The sequence below is a fragment of the Diadema antillarum genome, unplaced genomic scaffold (genome assembly GCF_040938485.1).
Source record: "Diadema antillarum isolate AM-2024a unplaced genomic scaffold, OU_Dant_1.0 seq00000292_RagTag, whole genome shotgun sequence".
NCBI lineage: Eukaryota > Metazoa > Echinodermata > Echinoidea > Diadematoida > Diadematidae > Diadema > Diadema antillarum.
This window is the reverse complement of record NW_027271318.1, coordinates 364,227-378,839: the sequence shown is the minus strand read 5'-3', so window position 1 is coordinate 378,839 and position 14,613 is coordinate 364,227. Positions and strand designations below refer to the sequence as shown.

General features: G+C 39.1%; 1 protein-coding gene across 1 annotated transcript; it reads right to left on the bottom strand.

The window, feature by feature from the left end:
* Window positions 1-4,369: 4,369 nt before the first annotated feature.
* Window positions 4,370-13,819, bottom strand: LOC139730108 (E3 ubiquitin-protein ligase RNFT2-like). The gene is made up of 9 exons (XM_071641012.1): window positions 13,778-13,819; window positions 11,757-12,342; window positions 10,926-11,002; window positions 9,321-9,421; window positions 8,428-8,581; window positions 7,002-7,148; window positions 6,512-6,577; window positions 5,970-6,071; window positions 4,370-4,978 (listed from the first exon to the last, which is right to left on the bottom strand). The coding sequence occupies exons 2-9, from the start codon at window positions 12,166-12,168 to the stop codon at window positions 4,847-4,849; spliced, it is 1,191 nt and encodes a 396-aa protein (XP_071497113.1). The 5' UTR covers window positions 12,169-12,342; window positions 13,778-13,819; the 3' UTR covers window positions 4,370-4,846.
* Window positions 13,820-14,613: the final 794 nt, after the last annotated feature.

The following is a 14,613-nucleotide window of genomic DNA, read 5'->3' as shown; positions in this document are numbered from 1 at the left end:
TCTTTTTTTTTGGCCATTTTGTACAGATGGTTCATCATGTACAGTGTTGGAAAATGACTTTATTCAAGCTTGCAATTGTGGATGGGGTATCTCAAAGGGTGTAAATCTGTTTCGTTGTTTTGTTTTTGTACCATTGTGTATATGCGCTGTTTTCTAAATTGTATTCAGGATGTGTAAATGGAATGTACAGATAAGTTGAAGTGTGTGTGCACATCCCACATTTATTTGTGCTAGTATTTATGACGTAATCACAGGCTTACAGTCATCGTATCCCTTCATAAAGACCTCACTTACTAACAGAACCTTTCTTTGGTTTTCTTTTGTTTGTCCACTTTGTTTTTGTATATTTTTATTTTTCTCAGATAAGGCGTGTGAATGAAAACTTCATCAGTTTTGTTTTGTTGATTTTTTGTTTTATTGTAAAGGGCAATATGTTTGCATGTGCTTGGAGCTAGAATCTGAAATTTTTGACAAACCAATGCTGCTTAAAGAGGTTTTTGTTTGTTTGTTTGTTTGATAAACAGTGACACAAGGCACAACATGCCCCCATGCCCTCACAGCTTGAGTGTTGTAATATAACAAATGGAAAAATGTGCTCAAATGTCGTGCTGTAGTATTTCAGAGACGAAAGTGAACTGCTCCGATTCGGGTCGAGGAGGATCCTGAGATGTTGAGAACGCTGTGGTTCCAAGTGCCTTACAGAAAACTATTTGTGGATTCAGGTGGATGAAAACTTTCTTAACGTAATGATATACCAGCATACTGAGACAACAGCATTCTGTAAATTTCATTTTCGTCCTATCGGTTCACTTTTCAAAGACTGTGTACAATGTCCCGCGGATATAGAGAATTGGCAAAATGGTCACACTTTATTTAATGTGTGGTTGCAAATTTCGAGTTGTGTTGATTATCCATTTGTGTGTTGTTTTCTTGCCCAACATTTTCTCTTTATTTTTCATTTTTTGTGGAATAACATGAAAGAGAAACGGGACTGTAGCAAGACAAACCCACATTTTTGTTTTCTACTTTACTAAACTGTGAAAGAAGCAAGACCGATTCTGTTGTACAGAAGGAACTGTGAATATTTTGGAATTGTACTTTTATGCATTACATGTGTACACAACCAATACCTTCGTTTGAACTATGTAACATTTTGCTTTTGAATGTAGAAGTGTAAGTATGATAATGATCACAAATTACGAAAAAAAGACAAAAAATGTGAAGAAAAACAAACTCGATGCACATGTTTTTATTCAGCGTAACTCTACACATTACTTAGTGTGAGATATTTGGTGTGTGACATGGCGAGTGTATTGCACGTGGGGCTGATCCGAGATGTGGAGATTGGAGGAAACAACAACAAAAAAAAAAAAAGATCAAAGACAGCACAACAAAAATTGTATAAAAACTTGACCTTGAAGGTAGGGAAACAAATTTTGCCGTAACATATTTCAGTAACAACGGGAGGGAATGTGTACTACTTACTTGTCACCCCCCCCCCTAAAAAAAAAAATACTAGGATTTGTATTGCATTTATATCTACATTGTATAAGTTTACTTGTGAATTGTGACACCAGAACTTGTAGAATTCCTATCTAGAGAGAGAGAGCAGCACATGGAATTATTCCAAACCAAGTCTTTGAAACTTGATGACATTTGAAGTGAATGTCTAATTTTCCTAAAACTCTCATTGATGTTTTTCACTTATCTGTCTGCTTTTGCAGACTGGTTGACCGTCCCTCTGGTTCCTATTACACAGATAGACAAGGCAAGGAAGAAGAAATGCCTGACGACAATGGGTTTCATATCTCACATATTAATATATTTATATCTTCCACAAAGCAATTACTTTCTCTCATCCGCAAAAGCATGACCTTCCATATTTCAATATTGATGTAGTGTTTTCTACGTAATTGTATAACTAAACCAATATTAGGGCGACATAGGTGTGAGCTACAAAGGAACTGGAATGAAATACAATTACATTGTACAATGCATTAAAAAAAAAAGAACACACATACACATGTTTATTCTCAGTCTGAGATGGTGTTAAAAACTGTGACAGTCATGCAGTGTGCTTGCAGTGACAGCCTATTAGTCGCCCTGTACTTCCAAAAAGTATGCACATTGTACAACATACAATACAATCCCCATGGACAGGGCAAAATAATATTCATATGGTCTATCAAAGCCCCAATCTAGGATGGATAAACTGGCTTTGTAAACTTGTATCCCTCGATCCAGATGGTACAATCTTCTATCAAAACTGACCTCTAAATTACAAGATGGCAATTCACCCACACTAGTGGGAGGAGCTTGACATGATGCAGGTTTTGCAACACTGATTTGTCATATTAGACGTCAGTGCAATGAAATATATATAGTACACTGTGAATATACTCTGGTATTTCCATGGAATTGACTACTTCCTAATATCAGTGAAGAAATGATGAGTAGCGTGCCGTGGCTACAATAAATTGAACACTTTTAACTGCACTTCTTCACCACTGTCCACCTATAAGCAGTTTTTAAGTCATGCATCTCATTATTTACCTTTAAATAAATGACGGTCAAGTCCCACTACATGTGTTCCTCACTCGTGATCAACTGCCTTCTGAGCTATCGTCTAAGGAATGTGTAATACCAACAATCTGTTGCACTTTTCCAGGAATTTAATAACTGCAGTGACAAAGCTCTCTATTGCCAATGAGAAAAAGCATTCACTCTACCATGATGAAAAGTACCTACACCACTCTACAAGAATGAGGATGAAATTTGGAAGTGGATGTTATGACAGATAAAGGAACTTGAATATTTGCCATTCTAGCAAGTCTGGTATTTTTTTGTTTCATTTTGTTTTGTTTTGTTTTGTGTTTTTTTGTACTGCAGCAATGGTCAGTGCATCACACTCTGTTTGTTTCAACTTTAAGAGTAGCTGCTTGAATAACTTTGAGCACCTTGAAAATAGACATAGTGTACCAACACACACAGACAGAAACATACCATTTTCAATACTTCAATACTTCACAACAGTACTCCCCCATGGAAGCTCTATAAGTTAAAAAAAAAAACACACACACATAATCTCTGTCTCTTTATGACTAGCAGTGCTACATGTTCTTGTCAATGAATTAGAAATCAATTCTTCTTAATACGATACTTGTAGTCACACCAAATATGCGACAAAATACAGACCAGGTTTCAGTGCAAACGTGTCGTGTGTTTCCACATTGACGCAAAAGGAATGCAAAGGAAGCGACTTGAAAACATGAGAATCTGGAAACTTGCTTCACAGAACAGTTTGAGAGGAGAACATCAATTGATACAGACATGCGGTGCTATTAAAGTTTGACCAATTTCCATTTTTGAATAGTAGTTTTCTCTTTTTTTTAATGCTATGCATACTAGCCATTTGATCTTATACAGCAATCTGAGAGGCATGACAACGAGTTACATTGGTTGAACACAGGGTATGTCTTGTTTGATAGTAACGGAAGTCAACAGATTTCTATCTTTCTCTTTTCTCGCTGGGGATGAATGCAGGCAGTATCCATGGTAACAGATTTAGGCTTTCCAACTTCACCACCATGAAAACATGTACATCATCAGTGTGTAGGAAGTAGGAAGTAGAGTAATGGCTTCATCTTATGCCTTGAAAGCGTACTGTAAAAGTGGAAATTTTTGCGGTGCTGAAATTTTCGCGCATTTTGCGCAACCAGAAACTAGCGCGAAAATAAAAGCATGCGAATATTTTTGCTTGCCATATGTTCCTGTGCGTGATGTCTTGATTATGCGGAATTAAAAACGCGCAAAACTCTTCTTGCTCGGCCAAGCGCAAAAAATTAGTTGAGCGAAAATATCCACTTTTACAGTATGCCCCTCACATTTCATGAATGAAGCCAACATTGCTGTCTGTGCAGAATGGAAGCCCACGTTAACGCATCACTGACGCTGCCGTAAACCCATCGAGAAATGGATGATATTAAGGATTTCTCTCTACGTCGTTGCTGACCCTGGCGATAAGAAATTGCTACATACGATACAGATCTTTCAGTTCACAGCGTGTATATTGTTTACCGGATACATATTCACAAGTTAGACGGAGCTACTGCACAGGAAAATGCATAAAGTAAATGAACTTGAATGGAAAATAGGAAACAAGGAGAAACACTGCTGGAAAAATATTTCTATCATTATATATCTTTAATATATAGCTATGTATTTGTATTTATCCTTTATGACACATTAAGCATATTATTTCAGCATGTCTGCAGAGAGTTCATTGTAACTTCTACGGTTAAACCTCACTGTCAATTTAAATATGGGTATAAGAGTGTTAATCTACATCTTTCTTTTTTTTCACCACCTCATCTGGTGATTTCACTGTGTGCAGACCAGGAATTATTAACACTCTTCTCTGGTTGATTGGATGGCGTCATACTAGCATGCTGCTGGAACTCCTCAGTGCATGTGGCGAGACGTTGATTGTACGGTATTAAGTAGTCCATCATCACAGCTTCAATCAATCACACACATGTGGAATATCACAAGGAAGCAATTACCACAGCTGTTTTTTTGAAGAAAGTAGTCTGAAGTGGACTGCAAAGCAGAGCCTTGGTGACAGCCCAAACAATCTGCCGGTTGGTGGATGCTACTCTTGCGACAGTACACCCAATCTGAAGGGTTGACTGCAGTCAACATCTCCATAGCAACAAATTTGCTACATGTCGCTCAATGTCTTTTTTGAAAAAAAAAAAGAAAAGAAAAGGAGGAAAAAGAATTGCCCCTTCCACATGAGCATGTAAGTAGCTGCTGAAAACTTGGCATTGACTGTAAGAGTTCCCCTTCAGAAGAGCTGCATGGACATGGCCGTGGAGCCATCACGCCACGTGGGCGCCGAGGCGATTTGGGCGCGGCACATCGGGCACGTCCTCTCGCGGTCAAACCACAGCGCCACACAGTCCTCGCAGAAAATGTGCTGGAAGAAAAGAGGGAAAGGTAATATGAGCAAGGTGTACCACATGAGCATGTAACTTCTAAGAGCTGTAGCATGTATTCATTACTCTTTAATTCTCTTTCCATTGGTATCTGCATAAGCCTACCAACCTCTCTTCTGATTAAAATTTTGACATGGACATTTGATATAAATAATATTGACCAGGGAGGTGGAAAGAGAATCCATCTATATCCCTGATACTGACCATCTGCTTGTGTTCTTTTAAAGGCATCTGACAAGAGCATAGTCAAGTTCATGATTTTTTACATTCCCCTTACAGGACATCTTCAATGGAGTTCATATAGCATTTAATATATATATATATATATATATTTTATTTTATTTATTTTTTTTTTTGGGGGGGGGGCAACTACTGAAATGGAAATATTGCAAAATGTTATGATAGAGACAGGTAAGTGGGCCAATCTAATGCGAAGAAGTAAATGACAGGCAGTAATGCAAGTCTGAAGGCATCTGAAAGCATTTGACTAGAAAAGAAAAAGTCAACCATGGAAAAATAAAAATGGCTTCATGATCATCAGCCTGCCACTGTTAGGTATTGCCCTTCTGTACCCCACTTTATGAAAAGTTGCTACGATACCAATTCTCGCTGAGATGTCAAGTGCCATGGAACTGATACAAATTTAGCTTCCTGATCGGCTGTTGCTACGAGAAGTAGCTATGCTATCAAGAGTTGCTATCCTAATGTTTCACCAGCAATCATCCCCAGTTTTATGAATGAAACGACTCATGGAATTAATTTCTTGCATTATCCCTGTTGAGTACTTTCATACAGACATTCAAATTGCACCCAAGACTACTAAATTTCAGACAAACATACTCTACCTGCACACAAAATTCCTATGATCCTTGCTCTAATAGTTTGGTTTCATACCAATTCATAAGCTGTCTACATGTTGATATATATATTTTTTTTTTTTTTTTTTCCACTCAACAATAGTTTGCCTCTTACTTTGCAAGCAAGCTGGATTGGTTCTTGGAAGGTGTCTTGGCAGATGGGACAAGCCTCTCCGACTCTCCTCATCTGGTCCTGCGAGGGGGTAGTACCGTATTGCTGGTTGGGAGAGAATCAAAGTGGAAGAAATGAATTACATATGGCGGGAGAGCATTTTAAAGCATTTGAGAGCAGTCGACATTGCTACGACTGTAATACTCAACATCAAGTTAGCAAGCATGTCAATGTCTCTGAAAATTGCATTCTAATGAGGTATCCTGGAATACAGACAATATCAACTGTATTCTTGGCTTGAGCCACATACCTAAGAGCTGAAAGGGTCTCCTTTATCAAAGTTGACGTTACCCTGACTAGGACATTACTGGAATCAACTTGCTGCAAATACAGTTACATCAACTAGGTGATTTAGCATCTGACACATTTTCCCTGTGTGATACAGTTGTCTTTGATGCAGTTAGCAAAAAAGGGAAGAAGGTGTTACGGAATGACTTTGAACATAATGTGAACTGAATGCACATAAATGTAATGTATGAACTCACCACTTCGCTAAAAATGTTCCTCACAGCTTTTCTCACTTCGCTTTGTTTTCTGTAAATAGTAAAAGCCTGCGACAGGAATGGACAAGGGCAGAAAATAAGATTATCTTGTTGTCATGCACACAAAGCCATACTGCTTTCAAAGGGAGAGCAAAAAAAAAAAAAAAAAAAAAAAAAACTATTCTTATAAGGATAATGACTGGAGAGAAAGCCAATTCAAACACTTTTGAATTTCAATATACGGAACTGAATATAATATAATTTCACGATATCTTCTTCCAGCTCACACACACAAGCAAACAGAAAATACATACACCTCTTCTGTGCAGGAGCAATAATTTGAGCATTTAAGCAAACACGAATGCCACCATCTGCTCTTCAATACATGCCAGCACAAGCGTCAATCAATCAAATCCCATGACACTTTTCCCCACTTCTCCTTTACATCCCAATTGTTGCATACATCAAATATTTCCTACTGGATCATACTCACTTTTAAAATAACATATGCAAAAGTTAGGACGTAGCTGACAACCCAATGTGAGTCCCTGTCATCTAGGAAGTAGGCCAGCCACAGAGGGAATGGCGGTAACATGCGATAAATCTGGGACAGCTCCTCGATGGCAAGATACACTTTCCCCTGCATGAAGAAAAAAAAAAGTTGGTGATGATACAAGTGAAGCAAAGAGACAGATGCAGATATGGATAGATGAATAGATAGATATATATGAGTAGATAGATACAGATCAATAGATAGATGAATAAATTGACAGATAACATGAAAAGATAGATAGATATAGATGATAGATAGATAGATAGATAGATAGATAGAAAGATAGATGAATAAATTGACAGATAAGATTAATAGATAGATAGATAAAGATAGATAGATAGATAGATAGATAGACAGATAGATAGATAGATAGATAGATAGATAGTGATTGATACAGAGATAGATCCAATACAAACATGTAAAAACAGATAGACAGAAACAATATAACAGCATATGCTCTTCTAATGCAATATCAATTCACATGTAACCAGCACTACTGGAAAATGACTTAAAGTCGGATGATTGTAACCCCTAATGGTACGTAAACTCCTGAACGAACGAAGTTTGTACATGCAATTGCGCAATGCCAGACTGCAGTGTTACATCCATAAACGTGTGGGACAATGCTGCCACTGAGACACATGTGTTAGTGTGTATGTGTGTGTACGCATCATACACAAATATTGTGACCGCGAGCTGCGGTGATTGGAGGAGAGAGGCCAGAAGACGCATGGCTCTTTTGGCTTCTCTTCATGCCCATGCGCACTGTGAGTGTGCGTCCATTCGGAAGCTCGCGTGGCTCGGACAGCCATTTTGGGTCAGGTGATTTTGAGACCCAGTGTTGTTCGCTGACCAATTGAGCCAACGCTATTCTCATTCGGTGTCACGACATTGATACAGAATGGGGGGAGGCAGCGTGTTGCGTTCGCCTCCGTGCCGCACAAACCACTCGCCACGATTGTAAGGCTTTAATAAATGCTAAAAAGATTGAAATTTAGGAATCACCAATTTGCAGACCATTCCCCAGAAGATTTGAAATGTTTTTCAAAAAGTCAGAACTTTCATTTCTGCTTTAAAAAAAAAAAAATACCAGAAAAGTTCCTGCCAAGATCTGTACATGAAATCTAACATTCACTTTTTTTTCATACCAAAGTTGTTGGTGACTCTGTGAATCTTGTGAATTGAAAGGGCTTGTAAAAGATGGCAAAGGAATCAATGTTCCCTGGAATCTTCAGTGCAGAATAATTCTCTCATCTGTTCACATAGTAACGACAATGTGTGCATTCCACAGGAGTGCTCCCCATAGCTTTATCATCATTTATAAGGAGTTCTCTCTGGGCTTGACCACACCCAGAACGGCACTCACCCTCTTCTTGAAGCTGAGTACTGATGCAGGCAGGAGGGTAACAAGGCACTTGAGACACAGTGTGGAGTACTTGATGACAAAGTCTGAGATGCCCACACACCACAGCACGGCCCACAGTGTCATCTCCTCGATGTTTGGATTCAGGAAGACCAAACTAAACAGAGGAGAGAAAAAAAATCATACATGCAACTAATGTGATGACGACAATCCCCCAAAATAGTTGTAAAATGCTACCAAGTTTCCAGACATACCAGTAATTTATGGGCACGGTATAACAGGCATGTGCACCTCTTTGATGATGCAATTTACTCTAGACAATAAAAACCAAATGGATTGGAGATGGGTTTTTCTGGACATCATGTGTAGTATTGCTGAGCAGGACTGCCTGTAATTTCTACAGGTTTTGTCAATTGAAGTAAGCAGAGCATGTTGAGACAGATGTTTGTGGACAGATTGACCATCTAAAATAAAATCCACCATCTGGTAGTGCAAGAACCATCTTTCAAATAATGCAGAAAGAAAAGGTTTCACAAGGAGAGAGCAGAATAGTGATATCAAATAAATCTGACGACGGTGAGGCAAATTACTCCACTTGGTGTGCTCTTCAATGTGCAACCAGAAATTATCTACACACAGCTCAAGAAAAGGTACAGACTAGAGAGAGATAGAGCATTATGAATCTATGCAAAGGCAAGATTGATTAAATATATGCCTTCACACAGACCGGGAGAGATTCCACAGATGAGATAGAATGGCCGGTGGAGACAGTACATACAACTGGACCCCATGAAAGACCAGCTAGTGCAGCTGAAAATACACTATCCAGCCATCTTGTCAGATGAAAAATGAAAACGAACAAACAAACAAACAAACAAACAAACAAACAAACTCACCATTTGTACAGCTGCTGCTCCTCCAGCACGTAGTAGATGAAGGCGATGTTGACCATGAGGAGACCGAGCCTCAACAGTAACGATGGAACACTCCTCTTCTCCTGATGTAGGAGAAGAAATGAAAAGTGAACTAGATATATCGCTACGGCTACTGATATGCCTCCGCCATAATGCATGGTTCTCCTAATAGGTCTATAGTACAATGTCTTGACAATGTGTGATGACAGTTTCACACAATTGGCAAAATATTAAAATGACAGGTTTGCCACAAATGTGCTGAATGTTCACTTTCCTAGAACTAGGTTCAATTGGATGAATAATTAAAATGTCAGAGTGCAGGTATTTGGGGAACTGATGATTTTTACTTGACTTTTGACCCCTTTATAAGTTTATGCATTGAGTAATTTTCAAGGTATTGAGAAAAAGTATAATTTCAGTATCAAATGGGAAAATAGCATTATCTACACCTGGCCTTTGACCTTTGACCTCACAATTCCAAAGAGAATCACTGTTAGGTTGAACATGCATAAATATGTAAGTTTCATGATGATACCTTGAGTTACTTTCGAGATATGGAGGAAAAAGTGCAATTTAGCACTTTCACTTGACCTTTTACCTTTTGACCTTTGACCTTTTGGCAAGAAACTTCCCCAAAAATATATATTGGGTAATACATGCCCTACATCAAGTTTTAAAAAAAACAAAACCTTCAGGCATATTGCATTTTAAGGAAAGTAGTGATATTTTGAGGAGTTGACCTTGACCTTTGACCCCCTGACCTTTGACCCATGACCCCCAACTTCCCTAGATAATCACTGCCCATCGGTACAAGCATATATACTAAGTTCCATGAAGATACCTTGAACCATTTGCGAGATATGGAGAAAAACATGAAATTTCAAATTTTTTTCACAAAATAACCCATGACCTTTGAACTTTGACCCTGTGACCCTAAAATCCACACAAAGTATTATCCCCCAAGGATATACCCTCATACCAAGTTTGATGTAAAACCACCACACGGTTCTTGAGATATCAACAAAAACAAAACGGGACGGACGGACGGACGGACGGACGACCCGAAAACATAATGCCTCCGGCCACTTCGTTGCGGAGGCATAAAAACAGATATAGCTGCAGCCAAGTACGAGCAATGCTCTTAGAGTCAGTTGACCATTGCTTTCTTGGCACTGACAATCACGATGGCCAGATAATTTCAATGGAAACAACATTTAATTTGTGTAACAAAAGCACACACACCTTGCAATAATAGTGATGCTACAACCTTTGTCACCTCAGAGCAATGTTCTACAGGGAAGTTGTTGCACACAACTTCAGCTATCAAGTGATATGCACTTCTTAGATTAATATATAATATGTTTATTATTCATCATGATTTTATTAAACTAAATAATTCACATTCAAAGTCCAATCAAAGTCCTAAAGTAAAAGCATAATAATCACATGAAGACATACAGGAAGACCAAAAAAGCTGTCTTACAAATTCATCCCAGTAGCTAACACAATTGACATCAACTGGCTGCCCTTTATTCCCATCATTCGACTGCTTCTTGACATACTGTGTGTGGATTCAGAAGCACTCACCTTCAGGTCAATTTCTCGTTTGACACTGCCGCTGTGATGTAGGAATGTGCCAATCAGACCCAGAAAGACTGTCAGACCTGCACACGGATAGAACATGGCGATGATACAAGGAAAGACGTCACACAGCCATGTCACAGAGAACATTCTGTACAATTTATGGAAGCAATGTATATTATCTTTAGCGCGCAAACTGAGATTCAGACCAAATGATGAACAGCAAGATAGAATGCATTTCTGTCAAGATCAGAAAGAGATACTGGCATGATTTCAATTCTATCTCTAAAAGAAATACTTCGAGACTTATTGAATATTAATGCTCAAGAGCAACAGAGGTGATCCTCTCTTCTTTTTGAGGATTATCGTTACATGACAGCTGCTAAAGACTGGAATTTCCTTCCCCCTTTCCCCTCCCCCTCCCCCAACATTCATGCAAGAAAGAATATTAAAATTCAGATATTGCTCTAATACTATTCTGTCTATTTAGGCACTATCAAACAGATCAAATGGGTAAAAAAAAGATACTACATGGTATGGCCGTAGACATACTTCATGTCTTTGTTTTCTATGATATGCCTCATTTCATTTTCATTCGAGTTGTTTCCATGACTGAATTTAAACAAAAATATAAAATGTGATCAAGCAAACAAATGATAGAAGTCATGCAAATTCAAATTGTGGTGGAATAAGCAGCAGCCAATTTGGTACAATATGTTATTTCTAACACTGTTAATGTGTGCAGTCAAAATACTACAATGTATTCTAATACTCAATGGACAATAAATTGGAGAAACTACAGTACATCACAGCATGCCAAACGGAGGTGGGTCTTACCGAGACGATGGTCGTAACCCAACTTGAGAGCAACGATGAGACCAAACAGCAGCAGCTCAGCACACCCTTCTGAGAGGTAGTGGGCTAGGTTGGTGTCTGTGAGGCCACCACGCCCACTTTGCCTACCACCCTCTCTGTCTCCTTCTTGCTCTGGGTCCCCCATCGGCAAGCCTCCTCCTCCTCCTCCCCCTCCTCCCCCTCCTCCTCCTCCTGATCTTCCCACTCCACCACCCCGCCCTCCCCCACCGGGTAGATGGAAGCGTCCGTCTGGATCTGGCATATCGATCACCACCATGTCCTGCTCGGAAGCGTTTGCTCCGTCCACTTCCGGGGGAGCATCCATCGTCTGGAGTCCGGGTATGACGTTCTGAAGAGCGAGATTCAGTTGGCTCCGGAGAGAGCCCGCCGACATCACTGGAGTGTGCCGACACTCACATGAAACTCTTTGATTCGCACACTGGTCTGCTGCCCACACAGAAACTTGTATCCCTTTTAACTCCTGCACTTGGGAATGTACTGCCTCTCGGGAATAGGTGGCATTACTGAAGAGAGTCCCGACTTCCTTCAGACTTCCCTTAATAGATTCCTACACAGCGTGGACAAAAGAATACCAGTATAGATTTCATGACCAAAACAAGCCTTATCAACAACAACAACAACAACAAAATACACACACACACAATAGGAAGACTGCTCAAAGAAATGACAAGGGAACTACAACTGTAAAATGTCTTCATAGTAAAAATCAAATAGACAGCATAAAGATCGAAGACTGCTCTTGTAAACATTGGCAATATTCATCTTGTGATATTTTCTGTAATTGTCTTCGTCATTGTCATTTTGGAATTGTGATCACAAACAAATCCCATCAAACATGCAGATTAACTGGCGGTTTTGTCACATTTGAACAGAATAATGTCTGCAAAGGCTGGAAAAACTTTATACATACAAATTGTGTTTATTACAGTTTATATAGTTTTTGTATGTATCGTTCATCATCTGTAAGTAAACATTCCAATCTAGACCTCTATGGTACACATAAAGGTTGTCCAATTTTCACAGACATTATTTCATTCAAAAACATGACAACAATTGGGGCATCATTGAAATTTCTCTTTTTTTTTCGCTTGTTTTCCATTTTCAGAAAGAGAATACCGTATTTGTGGGTAAACTCAGCCTAAAGGGTAACCCCGGGACGCTCCGTGTACACAGTTATAAAGTTGGGGCTGGTCGCAGTTACCTAAGGGGTAAACTTGACTTGGCCCCTCGCTCACGACCCCATTACAAAGGGCCGAGTTCACCCACAAATATGGTACAAGTTCAGAGTTGCTGCAATGCTGGGCCTTCTCAGTTTCTAACAGCACCATGATGATGAGCATATCGAGCACCAACTAAGAATAACTCGCGACTCGTCTTGTTTGTTCATAAATATATGGAAATCATATTCTCTATCAAACAAGCAAACAGTTACAATAGCATTAACAAGTGAAAAACAAAATATATCTAGCATCTCCCCCAACACAACAGGGATGTCAGTGATGCGCCACACGCATCTCAGAAAAAGAAAAATCAGAATTAGAACTTATGAATAGAAGAGGATGAGGAAGATTAGAACTTAGAAGAGTCATTAAGTCAGAAGAGGAAGAATGGAAAAGAAAAAGAAGAAAAGAGGAAGATGAGGAATACGAAGAATCAGAAGAAGAGGAATAATCGAAAGAAGAGTTAGAAGAGGAAGAAGATGAACAAAAAATAACTGCGATCTTGAATTGCAAATTACAGGCACCATTTAGAATGCATGGGACTAAAGGACATATTATGACATTGCCTAACGTTACAATGGCTATCGTATGATTCCCCTACGGCTATCGTATGTATCGGAGTTCCTACCCTACTGTAAACCTGGAGCAAAGCTGCACAGCAAATGACTCAACATCACGAAAATTGAGTTTCAAAAATCCTTACACGTTTACATAACACTATGCAAAGAAATATACGTGATAAAGAAGAGTACACTGACTTACGCAGAAATAAGGTTACCTCCAGCTAATGACAATGACTGTCTTCAGACTTTATGTCACTCCGAGCTCCATACACGTCGTTAGTTATATCTGTGTGTACGTACAGTACGTGTGTGATGATGATGATGGCAGTGATCGCGATGCAAATGATCCATGAACTGATGAGGACGAGCAGTACAAATTTGTACGTTGAAAGCGGGTACAAATTAATGTACCGGTACTCACGTTTGGCGACGCAGTTGCAATGCAATTATGTGAGCAATGTATTAATGGGGAAAACCCGAATACTGTTATGAATGTTGAATTTGGGTGCATACAAATTGCTCTTAAAGATTAAAATTCCTAGTGACCGACGTTTGTCATCGGATGGAGTAGGCTAATTCCTCGTTGAAATTTCGCGGATAGGTTTCTATTCGACATGTCAGCTTGTTTGAGAGCAGCCGAATAATGAAAGAGACGATATAATGTCACCAAAATATGTGAACAAAATATATGCAGTTAGGATGTACTACATTTAACCTCGCGGCCGTTTTAGGGTTAAGGAGTTATAATATTATAGGCCTAATGTTATTTTTTTATGGTTATTGGACGTGCATCCTTTTAAAGATGAGCGAGACATGATGATGGCAAAGGCACGGAAATGCGCGAATAGAAATTGCGCAAAAATTGATACATCTGGGGACCGTTTCATGAAACTTTTTGTCACTGATTTACACTGACAACTGTTAAAAGCTACTGAAATCCTCGGGTCTGACTAGCTGATAGCAAATTTGTAGGTGAAAACCTCCGACGAACTCGTTGATGAAACGCCCCCAGACATGATCGACATTAGAGAACTA